General features: G+C 34.3%; 3 protein-coding genes across 4 annotated transcripts in view; 1 reads left to right on the top strand and 2 right to left on the bottom strand.

Annotated features, from left to right (window-relative positions):
- Positions 1 to 20042, top strand: part of LOC137830378 (uncharacterized) — a 31640-nt gene extending 11598 nt beyond the window's left edge. For both annotated transcript variants that reach the window (XM_068637670.1, XM_068637671.1), the window contains 14 exons: positions 2590 to 2659; positions 7351 to 7432; positions 7689 to 7753; positions 8163 to 9209; positions 9349 to 9411; positions 9492 to 9538; positions 10369 to 10414; positions 10524 to 10603; positions 11606 to 11719; positions 12945 to 13026; positions 14190 to 14315; positions 14677 to 14757; positions 18553 to 18678; positions 19723 to 20042. In XM_068637670.1, the coding sequence (XP_068493771.1) occupies positions 2590 to 2659; positions 7351 to 7432; positions 7689 to 7753; positions 8163 to 9209; positions 9349 to 9411; positions 9492 to 9538; positions 10369 to 10414; positions 10524 to 10603; positions 11606 to 11719; positions 12945 to 13026; positions 14190 to 14315; positions 14677 to 14757; positions 18553 to 18678; positions 19723 to 19785 (2092 nt within the window). In that variant the 3' untranslated portion in view covers positions 19786 to 20042. The remainder of the gene's footprint in view (positions 1 to 2589; positions 2660 to 7350; positions 7433 to 7688; positions 7754 to 8162; positions 9210 to 9348; positions 9412 to 9491; positions 9539 to 10368; positions 10415 to 10523; positions 10604 to 11605; positions 11720 to 12944; positions 13027 to 14189; positions 14316 to 14676; positions 14758 to 18552; positions 18679 to 19722) is intronic.
- Positions 258 to 2551, bottom strand: LOC137827929 (uncharacterized). The gene is made up of 3 exons (XM_068634305.1): positions 2542 to 2551; positions 892 to 2055; positions 258 to 562 (listed from the first exon to the last, which is right to left on the bottom strand). Exons 1-3 carry the CDS (start codon positions 2549 to 2551, stop codon positions 528 to 530), a joined length of 1209 nt encoding a protein of 402 aa, XP_068490406.1. The 3' UTR covers positions 258 to 527.
- A 3407-nt stretch (positions 20043 to 23449) lies between the features above and the next one.
- Positions 23450 to 23848, bottom strand: LOC137830380 (small acidic protein 1-like). The gene has a single exon (XM_068637672.1). The coding sequence runs from the start codon at positions 23812 to 23814 to the stop codon at positions 23635 to 23637; it is 180 nt and encodes a 59-aa protein (XP_068493773.1). The 5' UTR covers positions 23815 to 23848; the 3' UTR covers positions 23450 to 23634.
- Positions 23849 to 24686: the final 838 nt, after the last annotated feature.

Genomic DNA, 24686 nt, shown 5'->3' with positions numbered 1-24686 from the left:
TATCCCTTCCTTTTGGCAAAAAGAGTTTAGCACCAGGTTAAAGTAGTCCTTGGCATTATCAGACCTAATTCTCTTGATATTAACTCCAAATTGATTTTTAATCATAGACACAAACTGAACAAAAATGGAGCTAACCTCAGATTTATGTTTCAATAGGAAAACCCAAGTCACCCGTGTACAATCATCTATGAAGGTTAAAAACCACTTAGCACCTGAGATATTAGGAATATTAGCAGGACCCCAGACATCAGTATGGATAAGAAAAAAAGGGACTCATTTTATTACTAATGGGAAAAGGTACACGCTTGTGTTTCGCAAGCTCACACACCTCACAATGGAGACTCTCCACATTTAAATTCTGAAACAAGGAAGGGAAGAGCACTTTTACAACTTGAAATGAAGGGTGTCCTAGCCGACAATGATATAGTTGAGCTTTCTCTTTACTGGTCATGGTGGATTCAGATATGAGAGAGTGACTATTGATACCAAGATTAGGATCCTCCATGTAGTATAGGCCATTCCATTCTCTAGCATGTCCAATCGTCCTCCCTGAGTTTTTGTCCTGAAATACACAATAGTTGTTATGAAAAACAACGTTACAAGAGAGATCTTTTGTGAGTTTCTGTACAGAAATCAGATTGGTGGACAATTTAGGGACATGAAGGACATGTTTTAATGTTATAGATGGGCTTATTTGGACTTCTCCTTGACCTGCGGCAGTTATACATGTTCCATCTGCTGTGGAAATTTTCTTGTTGCTAGGACATGGGATATATGTGGAGAAGTATTTAGGTAGAGGGGTCATATGGTCAGTAGCACCAGAATCTAGTATCCAGAAATGAGTAAAGGGTGTATCTGAAGCAGTAAGTCCAAAAGAAAATGGAAACTTACCAGAATATGTTAAGGAGCACATACCTGAGGGCTTCTCCAATTTACTAAGGAAGGACCTTACCCTTTCTATCTCTTCATGATTCAGCTGGACAAATTCTTCTCCTTGTCCATTAACAATGTGTGCTTGTCTTTGTCCTTCCCTTTTTGGAGGGCCTCCTTTCTGGCCCCATTCTCTGCTTGGGGGTTTTCCATGTAATTTCCAGCACTTTTCCCTTGTGTGGCGCGGCTTGTTGCAGTAGGTACACCAGACTTCCTCCTGTTTTTTCTCTATATTGGAAAACCCGCTTTTCTTCTGGTTAGTTAGCATGGCTGTTCCTCCTTCAGCTTTCATTGCTGAGCTTTCAGTAGTTGGGGTCTCCAACATCAGTCCTCTCCTGCTTTCTTCACTTCGAATAATAGCTACCACTTCATTAAGCCTTGGGACCTTCTCTTTTCCCAAGATTTGGATTCGAACCTGATCATATTCAGGATTCAGGCCTACCAAGAAATCATAGACTCTATCTTGTTCAATATACTCCTTAAGGATTGCTGAGTCTTCTGAACATTTTGCTTTTATAACTCGGTAGTGATCCAATTCCATCCATAGGGACTTGAGTTGATTGGCATATTCTGTAACAGATTTGTTTCCCTGCTTGGCAGCCACGGTTTTCACTTTTACATCATATATTTGAGCAGCATCCTTGGCCTTAGAATAGGTTTGTTCTACTGCCTCCCAAATTTCCTTTGCTGATTTAAGGAACATGCAGGTATCACTGATTTCTGGGACCATTGAATTCCACAGCCATGCCATGATCATGGAGTCTTCTTCATCCCATGATTTGAACTTGGCATCCTGTTCATCAGGGGCCATATCAGTCAGGTGACTGACCTTTCCTTTTCCTTTCAAGATGGTTCTAATGAGTTGAGACCATTTGAGATAATTTTTTCCATTTAATCTATAAGCAGAATGAACATTCTGCAATTCTCCAGCAGTTTGGGATCTGTCCCCAATAGGATTCACGATCTCAGTGATCTCAGCCATCACAGTGATGAACAGTAACGGCGGTGAACAGTAACCGTGATGAACAGTGCGTGGTGAACAGTAACCGCGGTGAACAGTAGCCGCGGTGAAGGCTACACAGCAATGAAGGCTGCGATTAGGCCAAGGTTGTGCAGCAATGAAGGCTGCAGCAAGGCTCAATGTTGTGCAGCAATGACGGCTGCAACTTAGGGTTTTCAGACACGGTCAAAGACTCCTAAAGATCAGGAGCTCTGATACCATATCAAGTTTAGAAGGAATAATATTTTCTTCTATATAAATTATGAGGTCATTAGACCTATATATACATGAGAGCTTGCTAGTTATTTTAGGAAATATGGACAACTAATTCTAGAGAAACAAATCCCTATGATTGTGGGATTGTTTCTAAATACATAATCCTAATATTAATAGTAAGATACAGCTGTGATACAAAATAAAAATATAATAAGGATAAAATATAAAACTTCCTAAACAGTTTTGACATGGATTATCACTTTCTTCCAAATTTTTTATATTAGCTAAATGGATATTTCTCTTCCAACTGAACACTCGTCTTCCACTTACTTTGCTAAATTTAATGTCTTAACTTCAGTGGTATGTTTGTTTACTGTTTTCTAAATTACTATTACAGCTCGTCATTACATTGGGTTCATTTATGTAAAATTAATTAATGGCAGGACAAAAGAGCCAACATGGAATGAGGAGTTTACTTTTAATATTAAGCAGCCTCCAAGCCAGTCTTTACAGGTTAACAAGCACGAACACTCTTTCTCACTTTCCTCTATTCGCACATACATATTCAGTGGAAGGTACCATTGCAAGAATTTGATAGAACAAGACAACCTTTTATTAAAATTGTATTAGAGAAATAAATAAGAAAAGTTAAAATGTGTAATAGTTAGTTGATTCAGCTGTCAATTAGTAGAGCACAGACTGTTAGTAGAGGAAATTGGTTAGTTGTTAGATGAAAATTATATAGTTCTGTGTGGGAGGGTTCATGTTCCTTGGAATACCTTAGACTTGTTCAATTGAGAACTGTTTGGGTGAGGAGTTCTTTAAGATCAGTAAAAATATTTTTGTTTCTATGGTTATTGTTCTAAAACCAAATCTGATGGTTTTGGGGAGAAGATGTGTTTGGGGCTATAACAAAGCTCAAAGCCACGTCCACACAATATCATGTGCCATTCCAGAACATGAATCTGAAGAGCACCAAGCTTATTATGCATATCATCCAATTTCATAGGCTTTTGACCTTTGGCAAGAATGAATCTTCCATGGAGATTGAATTTTCATCTTTCAAGTCCTTCCTTGTAAACATCTTCTGGGATAGTGAAGGCTAAAGAATCCCTTTTCATGCACGGGTTAGGTAGTTGGGATAGAGTAGGAGCAACCACTCCACAAGACAAAGCTTGGAGACAAGATTTAAAGGCTTTTGGTGGGATTGAAGGCTGATCCTTAGGATTTATGAGACATTTCCAAGGATAAATGTAAGATTCCTCCATTTCCTTACCTAAACTAGATTGGAATAACTCAAGGACGAATATAGATGTTGAAATCTTGGAGATAAAATGACACCAAATCCCATATTTGTATGTCATATGGTTGAATACATAATGAAGGGATAACATAATTTAATTTTTACTTTCTGTCCTACCTTCCACAAATCCACTCATCCTTATTGTGGTTACCATTGAGGTAATCCTTCATTGCGGTAAGTAATCCAAAATCCTAAACGACAACCTTCATTGTTGTTGATCATCCTTTTGAAGGTAGCCTTAATTGTTGTCTTGATTTATATTGTCATTCAATGCCTTTGTCTTGCTATAGCCATGGCGGATTCATTTGACACAACAATTGAAATAGGGGAAAGAAATCCCAGACTCATGGAAAGCCACCTAGTAGAGGTTCTCCCCAACCTAAAAATTCTCCTCCTACACCCCTTGCCTTAACAATAAGAAAATATTCAATGCAGATGGAACTTCCTTCACTGTAGAGAAGGAGAAGTTAAAATAAATCCATCCATAACCATGAAAAATGTTCTCCATATTCCCGAATTGTTTTATAGACTACCTTATAGTGTTGTAGCCTCAAAAAGTTCTATGGAGGTTTTGTTTTCTTTTTATCCCAATGTGACTACACTAAATAATCTCATTCCAATATATTTAGGTGTGTATTGTTTGTCCATGTCCTTAGTGGTGCTAGTGGAAAACTTGATCCTAAAGCCTTAAAATGTGTCTTTGTAGGATACTCACCCACACAAAAGGGATATAAATGTCATCACCCACCTTTCAAAAAATTCTATGTCAAGAGATGCCACTTTTTTTGAGAAACAAAGTTAAGCCTAGATCATCTTAAATGAGAAGTTAAAACAAAGAAAGATGATTCTCCTCCACTGCCTTTTGATTTTAGACTTGGACTAGAAACACCAGAAACAAGGACTAAAAAAGAAACAAATTCTGAGAAAAGGAACTGAAAAAGAAACATTATGAGAAAGGGGACTGAAAAAGAAAGCACTAAATCCACTCAAGATGGATTTAAGATTTGAAGTGTGTGCCTGCAGTCTAGCACACTTTTTTTTTTCTTGTTGTTGTAAGTAATATAACCCATCATACTCTTTACCAATTCCAATAGTCCTCCTCGTGGCAAGATCCGAAAAACATAATGGGAATGAAAAAAATACCATTGTGAGGGTCTTGTTCACAAAAAAAAAGATCCCCTGGAAAAATAGCGGGGGTTTAGGGTTTAGGGGTCAGTGAGCGGGTCAATGGCAGTGGTCAACGGCGGTGGTCAGCGATCAACGGTGGTAGTGGCGGTCAACGATGTAGAAGCAAAGTCTCCCAAATGGGGAACTCTGATACCATATTAGGAAGTGAATTTTAAGCCTAACTCTATTTCATGAAATTGGCTTATAAGGTGAGGTTTGCTTCCACTTATATACTATGAAATGTCTTAATTTTTAGTCAATGTGAGATCTCCAACACACCCCTCTCATGTCAAGATTGCCAACCTGATAAACCCATCAAACACTCGTTAGGATAAGTTCTACATGACTCTGATACCAAATTGAAAGAAGATTGAATATATTTCTGAATGTGTTTACAAATGTAATTACAATATAAATTTATAGACTATTTACAACCTAATTAAGGAAAGAAATAATAGGTAATTAAAAGAAGCAATAATAGGTAATTAAAACAAGAAATAATAAATAATTATAGTTATACAAATCAAATCACCAAAAGATATCAAATGTCCAAATAAATAAAAAAACAAAATCTGCACTAATTATGGAATAATTATCTCCTAATTATGCAACAAAGATGTTAAAAGATTTGGGAAAAATCTTGTTTACACAAGGAAGACAAAGGCCATTCCAAAATGTCCATGGATTCAATCCAACTGTTTTTCCTAAACCTATAATCTCTAGTGAATCAATCTCTGATTTCTCAACTGCACAGGAACCTAAATCTAGTTTGATACCAACCTATGAGGACCTAGACATTCCAATTGCCATTAGGCAGAGACTACAAAATGTACAACCAAGCCACAATACTTTTTAGCCAATTATCTATTCTTTAAACACTTTGCACTTACTAGTATAGTCTTCCTTACAAGCCTAAACACTACCACAACTCCTACCTCCCTATCTAAGGCATTGATTGACATGGAGATAGGCCATGGACTTGGAAATGGAGGCACTGTAAAAGAATAGTACTTGGGAATTGGTTACTCTATGAAAAGGAAAAAAAATCCGTAGGATGTAAATGGGCATATATTATAAAATACAAGACTAATGGATACATTGAAAGATACAAGGCAAGGTTAGTAGCCAAGGGATTCGCTTAAGCATCTGGAGTGGATTACTTGAAAACATTTGGCCCAGTTGAAAAAATGAATATAGTAGGGGTAATATAATCTCTTGTGGCTGAAACTTGCAACAATTTGATGTAAAAAATGTCTTCCTTCATGGAGAACTTGAAGAGGAGATTTACATGGAATTGTCCCTTGGATATGGTGGGAAAATTGCTGTCAATAGTTTGCAAATTGAAACAGGAAATGCATGGACTAAACCAATCACCACGAGCATGATTTGGAAGGTTTACTAAAGTTATGATAGGTTTGGGCTTCAAAACAAAGCCAAGGAGACCACACATTCTTTGTTAAAGACGCTAAGTCAGGTGGAGTAATAGTGTTACTGATGTATATGGATGATATTATAGTGATAAGTGCCGATGAAGAGGAACAACAACTATTAAGCGAACATCTAGCCAAGGAGTTTGAAATCAAGTCCTTGGGAAAATGAAGTAGCTCATTCTAAACCAACATAAATACATTATTGATTTGCTAAAGGAAACTGGTAAGATATCATGCAAGCCTGCAAGTACACCAATTGATCCATATCTAAAGTTCAAAAATGCAGAAAAAGATACTGCTATGCTAGAGATTGGTTGGCAAACTTATATATTTGTCTCACACTAGACCTGAAGCTACATTTGTAGTGAGTCTAGTAAGTCAGTTCATGCCCCAACCAAAGGAGACTCACTTGCAGGCTGAACTAAGAATTGTTCTATATCTAAAAGGTACTTTAGGTAAGGGAATTTTATTCAAATGAAATGGGAATGTAAATCTCAAAGTATATAAAAATGTTGACTATGCTGGGTCAATTGTGGATAGGAGATCAACCATTGGATATTGTATTTTCCTAAGTGGGAATCTTGTAACTTGGAAGAGTAAAAAACAGAATGTGGTAGCAAGATCTAGTGCTGAAGCAGAGTTCAGGGAAATGGAACAAGGGATCTAGAACTGCTGTGGCTGAAAATCATCTTGGAAGACTTAAGAATAAAGTGGGAGTAACCAATGAGACCTCACTGTGATAATAAATTTGTTGTTAGCATAGTCCATAATTCGGTGCAACATGATAGAACCAAACACATTGAAATTGATTGCATTTTATCAAAGAAAGATTAGACAATGATCAAATTTGCCTTCCATATGTCTCCAATGAAGAGATCCTTGCAGACCTTCTAACAAAGGGGCTGAATAGCAACAACTTTCAAAGGATTGTTTCCAAGTTGAGAGTGGAAAATGTTTATTCACCAACTTAGGGGAAGTGTGAGCAATCATATTTTATTATTCCATATTTAGCAGATTATAATTAATAATTAAAGTGTATAATGATTATATCCCTGAATAATAGGGATTTGATTATTTCCCTGAATAATAGGGATTTGATTATATCCCTGAATAATAAGGATTTGATTATATCCCTGAATAATAAGGATTTGATTATATCCCTGAATAATAAGGATTTGATTATATCCACGAATAATAGGGATTTGATTGTTTCAAAAATGAAAAATCATGAAAATATATGTTTGAAAGTAAAATTATCTTGAAAAGTTTATGTCAATATTCTAACATCTGGCACTATATCTTAGGTTGCAGCCTGGGATGCAAATCTTGTAACTCCTCACAAACGAATGGGGAATGCAGGTGTTGATCTAGAGTTGCTCTGTGATGGTGAGGACCAGAAAATCTTTTGACAATTAATTAGTGAAGTGTTGAAAGATTCTTGTATTGCTTAAAATTTTGAAATGGGTTCAATTTCTGCTCCATTTTCTTTTATATACATGTTCATCTGTCAGAAGAAGTGGGAAAATTGCTTATGAATATATTTACTAGAAGTGCAAAAAGTTGAGATTTATAGTGCAAAAAGTTGAGATTTATGGTTAAACTTATGGCTGCAAAAACTTAGCAAAAATGCGTTTTGTTATAGGAGATGTTCATGAAATACTGGTCGAGTTGGAAGGAATGGGAGGTGGTGGAAAGGTTCAGATGGAGGTATGTTTCTTAAGAGTACAGATTTTATGGGGAAAAGTTATTGGGCAATTGGATTTAGTGGACAGCATGATGTCTATGCATTGTATGAATAATTTGGTGAAATAGATACGTCTCTGATATACCTTACAACTTACAACTTCATATGACAATAAATGCATTTTTATATTTTAGCACTTGCATTAATCTGTCTCCTCTTTAGTGATGTTGTATTTTTAAATAAATCTATATAGGTTTTAATGTGAAATTTGACTTGAACTTCATTCAAGACTTTTGATATAAGCTATATGCTTTATGTATGTTTGAGATATTTATCCACATATGTGCTTTATTTGGTATAAATTCTGTTGTGTTGTGTAAATGAGAGGCTACATTGTAATGAATCATGATTGTGATAAGTTTTGGGTTTCAGGTAAAATATAAAAGCTATGATCAAATTGATGAAGAGAAAAGGTGGTGGAAGATACCTTTTGTTTTAGACTTTTTAAAGATAAAGGGTTTTGATTCTGCATTCAGAAAGGTTATTGGTTCTGAAACAGTACAGGCCCGCCAATTTGTGGAATATGCATTTGGGCAGTTAAAGTCTTTTAACAATTCATATCTTCTGAAGGGAGGGAAGTCTGATACTAATAATGGTGAGTATGACAGTGAAGCTGCAGGGGAACTGAATGAATCTGCTTTTACATTCAATATTCCTTCTATCGAAGCTGGCATTTCAGAAGCCTTCAATGAAACTAGCAGGGAACAGAGGAACTCAAAGGAATTTATCAAACATGACAATGATACTGAAAATGGACATGCTTCTGAATTGCCAACAAAAGTTAGTGAGGAAGAATTATCAAATAAAATATTTTGGAGGAATTTTGCTAATGTTGTTAATTCTAGTATCGCTCAAAAGTTAGGTCTCTCTGTTTCAGAGAAATTTAAGTGGGATGGATTGGAGTTTTTAAACAAAATTGGCTCACAATCGCAAAATATTGCAGAAAGCATTTACGTCCAATCTGGTCTTGCAATGCCTGTAGGCACAGATGATACAGATGATAAAACAAGTGGCCAACCTGCCATTGCTGTGTTTCAGCCTTCACTTCCTGAGGTTAAAAAAGCAACACAAAATTTGATGAGGCAGACTGAGTCAATTTTTGGAGGTTTAATGCTTTTGACTGCAACAGTATCCAAAATAAAAGAAGGGGGTTCTTCAGAAGAGAGGAAAATCAAAGAAGATTCTACCAAAGCAGGTGACGAGGACATGGAATATTCCAGTAGTCAGCAGTTTCCCAGCTCACAGAGTGGAATAGTGCTGGATGATAAAATAACTGAAGAGATGAAAGAACTTTTTTCTAGTGCTGAAAGTGCCATGGAGGCTTGGGCGATGCTGGCCACTTCACTGGGCCAACCTAGTTTTATTAAGTCTGAGTTTGAAAAATTATGTTTCTTAGATAATGCATCCACAGACACACAGGTGTTTTGTTTATATCCTCTTCAATAAGTCCATTTCTCTGTTTTTGTGAATTTTCAACTGGCAATGTACATCTGTAATATATTGCTAGTGTCTTATTCTATTCGCTGCTTTCTATTTTCTAAGTCTTTAGAACTTTCAGGTTGCAATCTGGCGTGATTCTGCACGAAGAAGGTTGGTGGTTGCTTTTAGGGGAACAGAACAGGTAGTTCATATTTCTTGTTCTTTTAGGTGGTGTATAGCATCTGGGTTCAGTTAAAGATGCGCATACTTTTTATTTTTCAGTCTCAATGGAAGGACTTAAGAACTGACCTAATGCTTGTGCCAGCCGGGTAACATTCATTTCCAACCTAGTTGTGACTTATTTAGTGGTTTGGTTTAATTTTCAGCCATAAAGGTGTTGCTTTGGGGTCATTGTATCATTGTATGTAACATGTATCTCATCTCATTGTTTTAATGTAGTTTTAATCTTGTGAGTAATTGTGCATGTATGTATTTGATAAATGTAATCATATTTGATATTGCTTAATTTTGTATGTTATTGTTGGAGATCCTACACCAACTAGAGATATAGTTAAACTATAGCAAATCTCACCTTATAAATTAGGTTTGTGAGGTTGAATTAAGCTTAAAGTCTATTTCTTAAGATGGTATCAAAGTTTATTGTAGTATATAAGTGAATGAAAACATCAACTTACAAGTGGTTTTTGTGAAGTTGAGTTTGACTTAAAGTTCACTTTCTAATAGATATAGTTGATAACTTTGAAACAAAATATTTGGCAAAAAAAAATTGAAAAGAGAAAAAATTTAAAATAAGTAGAAAAGTTATCGAAAAGCAATGCATATTTTGGGGACAGAAGGCAGCAATATATTTTATTTAGTTTATTGAGAAAGTACACCATGCATATTTGGGGGACAGAAGGCAGTAATATATTTTATTTAGTTTATTGAGAAAGTACACCATCATTGTTTCTGTTGTTATTGACTATTATTACTTCAAATGTATTAAACATGTCAGTTTTTGAGGTTATACCACCTCAGCTGCCCTGAAAATATTCTTTTCTGCTGTGTCAAATCATAATTAATTTAGGGATTGATTAAATGATTTTTGGTTTAACCATATGATTTCCTTTCACAACTAGCTTTCCTATGACTTTCACAGGCTAAATCCTGAAAGGATAGGTGGAGATTTCAAGCAAGAGATTCAAGTATGGTAATTGTTGTAAGGTTATGTTATTCAGACATGATTAGTAGGTTTTTTGAAAGCTTGAAGAACATAGTATTCATTTGTTGTTGATGATGTTATGGTTATTGTAGGTTCACAGCGGTTTTCTAAGTGCGTATGATTCAGTAAGGACCAGGATCATTTCTCTAATTCGGCTTGCAATTGGTTATGTGTAAGTTGTACTTGTGAAGAACTTTTGTTGCACCGAGCACACTGCCTTGTAACTTTATATTTCTTAGAATATTTTGAAAATCCATTTGCTTTCCCATAGTTAATTGTTTTTATGAATTAAGTGACAAATGAATTACTAATTGTCGCGAACTAGCTAGCCCAAAAGCTTATGTTTGGGATGTAGGTACAACTTGAACTAGCAAGAAAATAATTTTATTGATAACTATATGATAGGTTCTACGTTAGATTATAATTCTGTATTAGGAGGCTATGATTTAGTAGTGACAGTTATAGGCGCAATTATGCCACTTATGTGTAGAAAATAAATGCTTTAGAAATCAACTCTATATTAAAAACTCCAGGACGACAGGTATGTGTAGAAAATAACTACTTCAGAAATCAATTCTATATTAAAAACTCCAGGACGGCAGTTATGTGTAAAAAATAACTACTGCTAGTTAGTTTTGTATTAGAAATTGGAGCACAGCATTATGCGTGGAAAATAACCGCTGGTAGTTGTGTATTTGGAGTATATATTTGGCGAGTGTGAAGTTGTTTGTGATTTGTGGACAGAGAATACTCTTTGTAGGAGATGTTTGTCTCTAGGGCAGCAAGTGTATTGATGTATTAAAACTGATAAGGGAGACTTTTGTCTCTGGAACAACTAGTGTATCTATTATGTGTGATTCCAGTGTTCAATGTTATATTTTGTTACTTTTTTATTAATAGGGTTTCTATCAATTATACACACGGTTTATTGACAGACCTGTAGGAGGGTATTAAGGTTCGATTTGTTGCATATGATCTTTGAAGGAAAAAACTCCTTATAAGGGGTAAAGCCTTGTTTGTTGAGTGCTTGTACAGAAAATCCAGTCATTAAACCGGATTGTTTTGTTAATACAGCTACTGTTTTATGTCTCTAATTCTCGAGTCCAACACTATGTCAATAGTACATCTCAAAATTTGATTTGCTTTGACAAACAAAAGTTATTTTTTGTGCCAGAGATGATCATTCTAAGTCCCTTCACAAATGGCATGTTTATGTGACTGGTCATAGTTTGGGTGGTGCATTGGCAACCTTGCTCGCACTTGAACTTTCATCTAATCAATTAGCAAAGTAAGTTTATTATTTCTCATACACTTTATTTCTGTAATTTTTAACTTTTTAATTTACACTTCATTTAATCTTGCAGATGAGCATGCATTTACTAGCAAAATATTTTATTTACAATTGACAAAGATTGGACAGGTTGAGAGAAGATTTTATTGAATTGAATTTTTGAAACAGTACATCAGCGTATATATAGAGAACTCTACCCCTAAAGTAAAGATTACAAAGAGATCTCTGGAATCTTCTAACAACACACGTGTAATTAATTACAATATTTTATTGTAGCTTATCAACTATATTTTCTCCTTAATAAACACTTCCCCTCAAGCTCGTGAATGGATCTATCATTCCAAACTTGCTCGTGAGATCATGAAATCATTTAGTATGAAGACCTTTTGTAAACAGATCTTCTAATTGAAGCTCAAATGGGACATAAGAAATGGTGATAAGACCACTATATAGTTTTTCTTTAATAAAGTATCAATCTATCTCTATGTGCTATGTGCTTGGTCTTATCATGTTTAACTTGATTGTGATGAATGCTAATAGCTGATTTGTTATCACAATAAAGAGTCATAGATTCTTCACATGTCACTTTAAGATTGTTCAAAATAATTTTCAGCCATAAAAATTCACACACCCCATGTGCCATAGTTCGGAATTCAGCCTTTGCACTAGACCTTGCAATTACATTTTGTTTTTTACTTCTCCAAGTCAGCAAATTTCCTTTCCATCCAAAAACATGCTATATCGTGAAGTGGATCTCCTATCTATAACATACCCTGCATAATTTGCATTAGTATACACCTCTATTTTTAATTTTTCATTCTTGAACAATAATACCCTACACAAGTATAGGGAATCTTATGATTATTGTAGAAATAAATGTCGGCTTCCACATTCTGGTTTTCCTAGTGGCTTTTGGTTAAATCTTCCACTTTTGTATATTTTCTTTTATATACAATATATGGGATGCTGCAAATGATTGATGGAGGCTATAGTCCTAACCTAGTTAGGATTATAACGTATATAGTGAATTGATATAAGTTGTATATACACTATCATTGAAAGTATAGGACCTACCAATTAATAACCCTAAAATTTATATTCATGATAGTTATTGTATGCCATAATATTTTTTTTATATTCATGATAGTTATTGCATGCCATAATATTTTTTTTATATTCATGATAGTTATCGCATGCCATAATATTTTTTTTTGTCTACCAGGCAAGGAACAATTTCTATTACTATGTACAACTTTGGTTCTCCTAGAGTTGGTAACAAAAGATTTGCAGAAGTTTACAATAAGGTTAGAAAATAGTATAACTATTTTGTTAATGTTGTTTCCATTGCCATGTTGCTACTATATTGAATTGATTGTCCATTACGAACTTCAATTATTTTAAATTCTAAATCTTCCTATATATTATAATCTTTGACATAGAGATATTTTGCCTTCTTTATTAATTTATCATGTTTGATAAAGTAGACATATTTGTTTTTGTTTACATTTTGTAGAAATGTTGATTGTGTGATGTACCGACTCTAAATCATGATTGTGAAAAGCATAAAAGACACTTGAGAGTGTCTACTAGTGTTAATATTAGTTAGACTGTCTACCACCTGTGTTAGTGTTTTGACTTTGTAGTTTTCTAGTTATTCCGTTTTCTATGCAGGGAATGTTGATACTGATAAGTTGATTTTTAGGTATGTTTTCACACTATTTTGAATTGCAAAAGCCAGTTTACAATCTATGGTGGCTTTATATACCCAGGTTGAGTATATCGCTCACATAAAGGGTGAAGGAGTCTCTATGGTTGAAGGGGGTAATAAGAGAATTGGGTGTTATAGGTCTGTGTGATTATTCATTGTAAAAGTCAAAGTGTTTTACATCTAACTGATCATCATATTTACCATGAACAAACTAGACACAATTATGCTAGATTGCATTTCATTAGAGACATTGTTGAGTCTGGGGAGGTTAGGATTGTGAAGGTAGCCTCATAGGAGAATTCTACATATGTATTTACAAAGTCCTTACCAAAATTGATATTCAAAGGTTGCTTGGAATAGATTAATTATTTTGTTCGAGGATAAAGAAAGGTGATGTGGGAGCTCTTCCATAATTTGGAGTCAAGGTGGAGAATTTTAATGTATTGATTCTAAATTATGATTTTCTAATGAAGAGAACCAACAAATATCTAAGCGTCTAGTAATGCTAAGATTAGTTAGACTGTCTATCGTCTACCACTTGTATTAGATGGTATTTTGTTTTAACTTTCTTTGTGGTTTTCTGTTATTTCATAGTTCTATATAAAGAAGTTTGGGTATGCTATGCATGTTGCATTGAGAATGTACTCTATGTATAGAACTTTCTATTAAAATACTATTGCTTTCTTTAATTCTTGTTCTTGTGTTTTTCTTGTTATCATTTGATGAACGCAACAAATTGTTTTGCTCCTGTATATGCAGAGAGTTAAAGATAGCTGGCGAGTTGTGAATCACAGAGATATTATACCTACAGTTCCTCGGTTAATGGGTTATTGTCATGTGGAGCGACCTGTATTTCTTGCTGCTGGGGTTTTAAGAAATACCCTAGTGAGTGGTTATTATAATTCTTTGCACTCACGTGAATCTCTATTAAAAATCAAAATATAAGAATATACTCTTCTCTTTATTATTTACTGTCTTGTCAGGCACTCATCCTTTTTGTTGACAATTTTAATGCCTCATTGATTTGGCTATTATTAATGACAATATTTTGTGAAAATTACTGAAATGGTATGGTTACATTTGTTAGTCTCGATAGTTCTACAATGTAATTTATCAAGAACATGGCATTACATATGAAGTGAAAGTCAGTTGTTTGAGACTAACAGGAATAATTTCTTGAAGTTTAAATCAATTGAACATTTCCAAACGCCTACTCTTGCTAATATATCAAATGCTTGCCATCCAGGAAAACAAAGATATTTTGGGAGATGGTTATGAAGGTGATGTTCTTGGGGAATCAACACCAGATGTTATAGTCAGTGAATTTGTATGTTTCTTCTTTTCCAACTTTCAAATAATTGTTTATTCTGTTATATTCTCATATTCACTTATAATATTGTCATTAATTTTGATTTCGTATATTAAGGGAGTGGAAAGAAATAGATGAAATATATTTCTGAGATATCTTACAAATGTGATTACAGTCTCTATTTATAGACTGTTTTACAACCTAATTAAGGAAAGAAATAATAGGTAATGAAAGCAAGAAATAATGGGTGTTTAAAGCTGTACAAATCAAATCACTAACAAATCTGTCCTAATAAATATAAAATGGAATATGCACTTAATTATAACATAATTCTCTTGATTATGCAACACTCCCCCTCAAGTTGGTGAATGTATATCTATCATTCCCAACTTGCAAGTAAGATCTTCGAATTGTTTTGTGGGAAGTCCCTTAGTAAACATATCTGCCAATTGGAGTCTCGAAGGGATGTACTCAGTGGCTATAAAAATATTTGTCTTCATTATTCTTCTCTGGTAATGATGTTGGTGCAGGGTCTTTGTCATCCTCCCTAAGAACGAAATCCTGCAACAAAGGAAAAGGTGGCAACTCAAGGTCCTCAGCTTCTTGAATACTCTCCCCCTGAAGCTGAGAACTAGGAAAGAAAGACTCTGTTTCATGGAAGGTGACATATTTGGAAATATAAACTTTACGACTTTGAGGATGATAACATTTGTACCCTTTTTTGTTGGGGGCATAACCGATGAAGACACATTTGATGGCGCGAGGATCTAACTTACCCCGATAAGGACTATGAACATGGACAAAAGCAGGACAACCAAAGACACGATTCTGAAGACTATTCAACATAGGAATAGAAGGATAGAATGTGGTCATAACCTGAATAGGAGTAACACCCTCTAAAACCCGAGAGGGTAATCTATTAATCAAATAAGTGGCAGTCAGGACTACTTCCCCCAGTAAGATCTAGGAACAGATGTTTGGAAAAGTAAAGCTCGAGTAACCTCAAGGAGATGACGATTTTTCCTTTCAGCAACCCCATTTTGTTGAGGAGTGTCCACACAGGTTAATTCATGAACAACTCCATTTTCCTCAAGGAACTTGGAAAAGTTTTGGTTCACATATTCTCTTCCATTATCAGAACGCAATCTCTTAATTGGACTTTCAAATTGTGTTTGAATCATTCTGTAAAACTTTACAAACAAGTGAAAAACTTCAGACTTATCTTTCATGAGGAATATCCAAGTAACCCGAGTACAATCATCAATAAATGAAACAAACCATTTTGCACCCGAGATATTAGGAATAGGTGAAGGTCCCCATACATCTGAATGAATAAGATCAAAAGGTTTAGAACATTTATTACCATTGGGAGGAAAAGTTGTCCGATGGTGTTTAGCAAACTGACAAACATCACAATGAAATGACTCAGCAGACACTTTTGTAAATAAAACAGAAAATAAGGACTTTAGGGTACTAAATGGAGGATGACCAAGACGTCTGTGTTGAAGCCATATCTGAGAGGATGACCAAGATTCACGACCTTGCTGAAAATTAGAAGTGTGTGCCTGTAGTCTAGCACCCTTTTTACTTTCTTCATGTTGTAAATAATATAACCCGCCCTGCTCTTTAGCAATTCCAATAGTCTTCCCCGTGGCAAGATCCTGGAAAACACAATGGGAAGGGAAAAATACCACTGCACAATTTAAATCTTGGGTAATCTTTTGAATAGACAAGAGGTTATTGGATAGTTTGGGAACATGAAGCACATTTTTTAAAGAAAATGAAGGTTGAAGGTGAATGTTACCACAACCATTAATGGGGGTAGTGGAACCATTAGCAACAGTAATATATGGCTTACCGGATAAAGTAGTGTAGGATGAAAAAAAAGAGGAATGAGGTGTCATATGATCAGTAGCACCAGAGTCTATAATCCAGATATTTTCAGTACTAGAAGCATTAAAGGATAAAAAACTAGAACTCTTACCACTCATAGTAAAGGAACAATAGCTAGATGGCTTACTAAGGGAGTCCATGAGAGTTCAAAACCAACTTTTTTCAGATTGGCAAAATTTGATCCTGTTCACGCACAAAAAAAATCCGCCGGAAAAATTTTCCGGTGGCGGTTTCCGGCGAGCAGTGGAAGTTCCGGCGAGCGACGGCAGTGGTGGTCGGCGGTGGTCAATGGCGGTGGCAGTAACGGTCAATGGTGCAAGGTGGTGGTGGTGGTCAATGAAGAAAGGATAAGGAAAATAAAAAGTTGCAGCAATGAAGGCTGTCCAACAAAAAAAAAAATAAAATTGCAGCAATGAAGGCTAAAAAAAATTGCGGAAGCAGAGTCTCCTAGATCAGGAGCTCTGATACCATATTACGAAGTGGACTTTAAGCCTAACTCAACCCCATAAAACCGGCTCATAGGGTTGAGGTTTGCACCCACTTATATACAATGAAAGGCTCTAATCTCTAGTCGATGTGGGATCTATATCTATTTCTTTCCACTTGGTATCAGAGCCATTTCGAGTCTATCCTAGCGAGTGTTTGTGTTGGGCCTATCGTGCCACCCGCTATCGGGCCGCTATCGGACCACCCATAATATATAGTCCCACGCACGAGTTGGCAGTCTCGGCGTGAGGAGGGTGTGTTGGAGATCCCACATCGACTAGAGATTAGAGCCTTTCATTGTATATAAGTGGGTGCAAACCTCAACCCTATGAGCCGGTTTTATGAGGTTGAGTTAGGCTTAAAGTCCACACTATTTACACCCATATTTCAGCACCCTCTCTCAAGATGAGGAATGAATGTCCTCCATTCCCAGCTTGGTTATGAGATTATGGAAGACTGGGGTATTGATTCCTAGACGATGCATTTCCCTAGATACTCCATTCTTCACAAGTTTTTTTTTAAACAGTTTTTTTTAAAACACATGCTAGATGTCACTATGAAACTTTAGAATTTTAACTAGGTTGACACTCCAAAGTTCGACAATTACGTCAATACATGAGAATCCATAATGTTTACAAAGAAAAAGGAATACAAAAAACACGGGGGGAATCACACTAAAACCCATACCACATGAAAATACACCGAGAAACAAAACCAAGCTACCACAACAAGAACTAACTCATAAAAACAAGGTAACACATAACACCCAACACTTAGCCAAACCTAAACTCAAGAAGACCATATATATTTCTAAAAAATAAAGCTCAGAGATGGAGAAACTATTAGTAATAAGTTTCCATCTTTTCTTCTTGATCTCTGGTTGGATGTAACCTTGGTCTATGTTTGTCTTCAGTTATTTTCAATGAAGATAAAGATGTTACATATGTTTCTGATTTTTCTTTTTGGGTGTTTCATTGGAGACTAAAGAATCTTCATAACATGAATTTAATTATGAAAAGCAAGAAATACATGTCAGATACTCCTTAAAAATTCAAGTCAGTTTCTATGATGGCTTATTCATTGACAGCCAGGGATGAAAGGAAGGGGTTTCCAAGCTTTGAAGCACACCTTTACGATTTTGTCATGTTTCCAGTTTTTGCATGAAATTATTGTAGTTTGTAATTTGGCCTAAAAATGTGTAGTTTTGGCACCTAGGAACTATACACATTAATTCAGCCCCTGTAATTGCATATGGGGAGTGTGTTTGTCCTAAGGGTCTAACGTCATATGTATTCACTGTATTACAGAGCATTGTATTCTTCTTAATCTATCAAACTGGGCTATTTTTATTAGTAACGTTGACATATTCTTCCTTTTAAGAATCTAGAGGTGGTCTTTCTTACATGTTCACCATTCCCAACCTTGATGTATCAGTTGAAGGGTGAGAAGGAGCTTATTGAGAAGTTGTTGCAAACTGAAATAAATATATTCCGCTCAATCAGAGATGGAAGTGCTCTGATGCAGCATATGGAGGATTTCTATTACATCACGTTACTAGAGGTACAGACCAATCTCATAAAACTATTCAACGTATTACTTGCCTAATTCTTCCATTCTGCTATTGTCATTCTTGTCTAGTTTTACTGTAATAAAGTAGCTCGTATGTTTTTTTTTGGAAGTAGTCTATTATAATAGTTGTAGAAATATAAGATAAGCACAACAAAAGAGCGTATTATATATGAAATGTAGAATACATTACATAGAGTTGGGCCTAGGCTCATATAGTGAAAATACATACAGCAATAGTAAATATTAAAAGAGTGAAATATACAAATTGAAAATTGTCTTTTACTGCATTATTTCTTTGACGAAAAAAATAAATTTCTTTAAGAACTAAGAAATACATGTTTTGATAATTTAGGTAATACATCTTTAATTTTTATGGTCTTTTAACAATTTTATCATTCAGTTTAGGTGTACAATAAACACCTTGCCATAATTATATCACTAATGAATGTGCTTATCCTGTAAGTATTATGTTTTAATTCATACAGTATAGCACATTATTTCATGATAGTACCTCGAGATATGAAAATGCATAAAAATTAAAGATATATTACCTAAATTATAGGTAGGAGATTGGGTAGGTCTCCTCAGTTCCGTTTTCTTCTTCATCCCTCTTTTGTGAGAATGAATAATCATAGAAAAATTGATATGGATGTTATGTTAGTCCTTCAAAATAGAAGTGTCATCAATTTGGACCTCCAGAAAATTGGCTTCAATTTGGTCTTTCAAATTATGGAAGTGAGATCAAAATTGTCCTTTTATTTTGGACCATGAGGACGCTAATGGAAAATTTGGTTTAGAGGCTAAGTTGATGCAATTTTCTTGCGAGAACCAAATTGACGTCCTTTTCTATGATTAAAGATCAAATTGATGTTCTACTTTGATTAGAGGACCAAATTAACATCAGTTGTATCTTAAGGGGACTAAAATAGGTACTGACTGATTTTTTATTGATTTCATTATGCAGTTTCCTTTTCTTATTCTTTTATTCTTTTTATCTGTTATTAATGTTTTGTACTGCATTATTATTTAATTCAGAATGTAAGATCAAATTACCAAGCAGTCTCAAGGTCAGAACAAGATCAAAACTATAGCTTATAATGATCCGACAAGGGTTTGCTAAGACTGGCCAGCTTCAGTCTCCCGTACCAACTAGAAGTATACTTAATACAGTTGTATATAGATATTGAGAAGAGCATATATATGTATTTGAGATCGCTTGCAACCAATTCTTTTCTGGTACAGTAGACTGTATTCTGTTAATTAACTACATACATGAACTTTGCTATATTTCAACTTGAAGGAGAAGCTGCAGCTGTAATTGCGTCACATAATTAAACGTAAGCATCACCTCAGTATATCCTGAATTTCCTTTCTGGAACTCTTCTGCTAAAAATAATTATATGGCAGTGTTACAATCTCACCACTTTTTCTTACAACTATTTTATAACAGACATTATTTAATGCTAATGGAATTTAAATGAAAGGCTAGGATCCTCTGCAGTACTCCCTTTGTTATGTTTTTTAGGAAACGGATTTCATTTTTTCATTATAAAGTTTTAAAACGTTTAAAGTCATTTTCCAGAACTTGTAAGAGTAAAACTTGTTATTTGTTCTTTACAACATTAATGTGTCCTGCTTATTTTGCAAATGGAACCGATAAGGAATGGTGAGTTGCTAGAGACTGCGAAGAGCAAAACTTCTTAACTTCTGTGTTTAAGTATTATATTTATTTGCATTGTGAAATTGATGTTATAGCATGCATGTCAAATATTCAAAGACATGTCTAATCTTTGTTCTGATCTCAATAATCTATAGCCTCGTGTAGAATGTAATTTATGTTGTAAATAGGCTTATATAACATTATATGTTGTTCAAAGATTCAGTTACTGGGGTTGAGCGACTCAAAAAAAATAAATTAGGTAGATTTGCATTGCTTGTTTTTATTTGGATGAAGAGCCACATTACCATTTATTGAAGATGTAAAAGATAGAGGGTAACTAATGATTTTGTTTTATGCATACTTGTTAACAAAACTAGAGGTGAACCAAAAAGAGGAACTGAATCGAGCCTTTGAATTGAACTAATAGACAACAAAAAGGTTAAATCTTTTAGTAAACAATATACTAAATTGGAGAAATCCAACCCAGCTTATCTAAAATCAGTGAAGAACTAATTTTTAAGGGATTCTTTCAAAAATAAAGAAGGAAACAGAGACATTAAAACATCAAAAGACAGGATTCGGAATTAGTGCAACATTGGAGAAAGGAGGTACTCATTTATCTACTGTACTATCCTTGGTTCTCAACTCAAGTCTTCAAGGCAATACAATGCTTTCTATACCTTGACAATTTCAATCGTTATCTTCGTAGTAAAATCCTCAAAAGTACAATGAAATAATTTAGGTCATGAATAAGGTTTTGAACATAAATAAGGTTATTACAAAGTTTTGAAATATGAAGGATATCTTTAGGGTTGAGGAATGGAAAAAGAGGAAATAGTCATGTCCAATTATTCGGATAGGAGTCTCATGGATAATCATGATTAGAGAGCAAGTATCAAAAGAGGGCTTATAGATAGAATTCATGAGAACTTTTAGACGTTCAACTTTAACAGAAGTGCAGGAATTCCACCAACAATCCTCTTTACCGTTAGAGTTGAGTTCCATATTCCTAGGATTTAGGGTCTTAGGTTTGGAAGCATTTCTGGAGAATATGGCAGCTCATTCAATGGATGACATTCATTATGACCATTAGATGAGTCTCCTCACCTCAAACAATGTGTTAGAAAAAGAGAGAAGTCTTTCACTGCCAATAATTTGTCCCATAAGATTAATAGAACTTATAGTTTTTAAAAGCAAATCCTTTTTTAATTTTACTAATGATCATGGATTCAAGCATACACGCTCAAGAAGGAATAGTCATAGGAGGCATGATAAAAGCCAGAGAAAGGAGCAAAGAGTCCATCAAATCCAAGAAGCTTCTAATAGAATTCTCACTAAGGGCAGGTTAGAAAGCTTGAGGAGGATTTTTACGAAGTTATGGAGATAAGTACTCTTAAAAATGTATAAATAGTGTAGAAGAAAATCAATTCCAAAGCATACACACTCTACAGCTTAACCCTAGGTGCTTATGCATAAAACAAAGACCCATACTCCTTAATCATGTAAAAAGACACCTTTGAGGGATACAATTCATTTTGGGCTTTTGAAAAAGTCAAGTTCTTACTATTACTTACCACCATCGACAAATATCTAAATTCACACTCAAAATATTCATCCTTAACATAAGGGGGATTGTGTTGAAAATCTCAAAAGACTAGGAATAAGGTCAGATTATAATATATAAATAGGGTGAAATTCTCATCGGTTTTGTGATGTTAAGTTAGACATAAATTAACTTATTAAGTTGAATAAGTTAGACATAAATTAACTTATTAAGTTGAATAAGTTAGACATAAATTCTTTGGGGCTATTATCCTACCATGATTAAGTTCCTATTAGACCACCCATAAATATATAATTTCACACTTAAGATATTTTTCCTCAAAGTGAGGGGATGTGTTGGGATCCCACATTGACTAGGAATAAAGTTAGATTATAATATATAAGTGAACATTCAACCTAACTTCTATCAACTAAATTAACTCTAAAATAACTCCAAGTTCAAACCTAACTTCTATCGACTAAATTAGAGAATATTCAACCTAACTTGTCCAAAACCAGTGAGAATGCTCATTGTTACAGTTTGGATCAGCACAATTTTGAACTAAATACAGAACAAAGAAAACAACAGAAATTCAAGTACACGAATAAGATTCAAGTTGTAAGACTTCATCTCACTACAATTTCCCTCATGTGCATCTTTTATCATATCAAGAACTGTAGACACCCCAGATGAAGCAGATGCTGTCATTATGTGATTTAAATCAAAGAAGACGGCCACCTTCATAAGTAAATGAAGGTTTCACTAGAAGCCACACAAACCAATTCTGTTAGTAATTGCAACCTTCCATCTGCTAGTCTGCTAGCTATAATGCTTTCTTGGCTCATAAAAAATGTGCTTATTCTCATTATATCTTCCAAATTAAACATTGTGACATTACTAAAAGTTGATCAACAGTAATTTGCTGTAATAATTGCTTTAGATGCAAATTTACAAGAGCAAGCTACTCAAGGGGAGAAAACCAAAGGTAAATTCATGAATCTGTTACAATGTTACCAACTTTTCTCATGAATAACTGATATTTTTTTACTTTAATTTACAAGTGTACACTCCAAGTAAACTTTGCCTTACTAAAAGGAAGCCTAGAAACAAATGGCTAGAAGCATCCTTTCCATCCCCCACATCTAAGACAGTGCTTCAGCTGAAACATTCAGGAGATACAAAAAACACAACACAAGAATTATCTCCCATTCAAATTTGTAAAAGACACCAAAATTCAAATTTCAATCTTCATTTATAACTTCTAAATGCTAATGGTTGAACGAGTGCGACCATGTCTGATGTTGAAAGAATGCAGGAGACACTTCAAGGTGCTTCTTTGGGAAACGACATGATTCATTGATGAATAATTGTAAGAAGATGCACCAATAATGAAAATAATTGTATATTTCTTCTTCTCTTTTATGTGCAAACATATAATAAATTCACACAGCTACATCTGCAATCAACAATGCGGCGGCGATATATAGAACCAATTCTGTTCCAAAATAGATTAAGTTTTGTCTACCCATTAAAACAAGACTGAGACAAAAACCACACAATAACCAAATAAAACCGAAGTACATTTAATAATCAAACACAATTATCATATTAACCCGGAAATCCCAGAAATAAAGTACAATATGTCCTTTTATTTTCTTTTTTTCATTCCCTTCACCATCAGAGAGAGGAAAGTACAAGATACAGAAACCCTAACCCGGAAATTATTTACCCCCCAACGTAATGATTACTTGATATCAGCATCATCGAAATCATCTTGGAAGTTGTTGAAGAAATTGACATCGGCAAGTTTGAGATCGGTGGTTATGACACCCTCGGCAAAGTTCTCCAGAGGGTCCACGTCATCAACGTCCATCGACGATACCTGCTCGTCCATCTCTCCTAACAGTTCCATTGCTCTCATCATCTTCTCCTAACAATTGGACACTGAAATTAGGGTTTATATACATACATACATATATATATATATATTATTTTTTTTTTATTTTTTATTTTTAAGTACTGAATGAGGTGGAACTTTCTATTTTTCTAACATTAAAATTACTATTTTGATTAGAATTTGATTAATTTTTTTGTTTAAGTATTCAATGAGGTAAAAATTTACAATTTTTTAAGTCTAAGTAGGACTGAAAAAGGAAAAAAGGTCCAATTAAAAATAATGATCTGAATTAATATAAAAGAACAATAATGAAAGTTGATATCCTTCTACAGTTTGTGAGCCCTCATTTCCTTTAGAATAAAAGATAGGGATGACTATCAAATAATTATCTCTTAAGAAGTTGTTATAATTAATATTATTGAAGACAAATAAAAATATACTATAGTGATTAACCTTTATTTTTTACTAGCCGGAATTATTTTATAGTTATTATATAGGTATATGTATTTATTAAAATTAACTATAAATTTATAATAATGAAATAACTTAATAAATTAAATGTTATAGTGGGATTGGATTGATTGAAGATGTAAATGTAACATTAAGAATAAAAATGTTTAAGAGAAATATGTTATTAATTGGAAAAAATCAAACTAAAGTAGTCATGAGATTCATCTTGTTATAAAAATGAGATTTGTTTGTGTTAAGTTATGATAATTTGATATAAAATTTATTTGTAATAAATGTTAAAACATGAACTTGGGTCCATGCGAAGAGTTCTAAGGCTCTGCTTCCAAATTATAAAGTATAACAACATATAAGTACACAAAATCCATATGAATGAACTTATGGGAGTGTCCAAGAACTCCATCAAAGAACCATTCAAGTATAAAAACCCA

Source organism: Phaseolus vulgaris, chromosome 7 (assembly GCF_000499845.2).
Source record: "Phaseolus vulgaris cultivar G19833 chromosome 7, P. vulgaris v2.0, whole genome shotgun sequence".
NCBI lineage: Eukaryota > Viridiplantae > Streptophyta > Magnoliopsida > Fabales > Fabaceae > Phaseolus > Phaseolus vulgaris.
The sequence above is the reverse complement of the archived record's forward strand: the minus strand, read 5'-3'. Positions and strand labels throughout refer to the sequence as shown.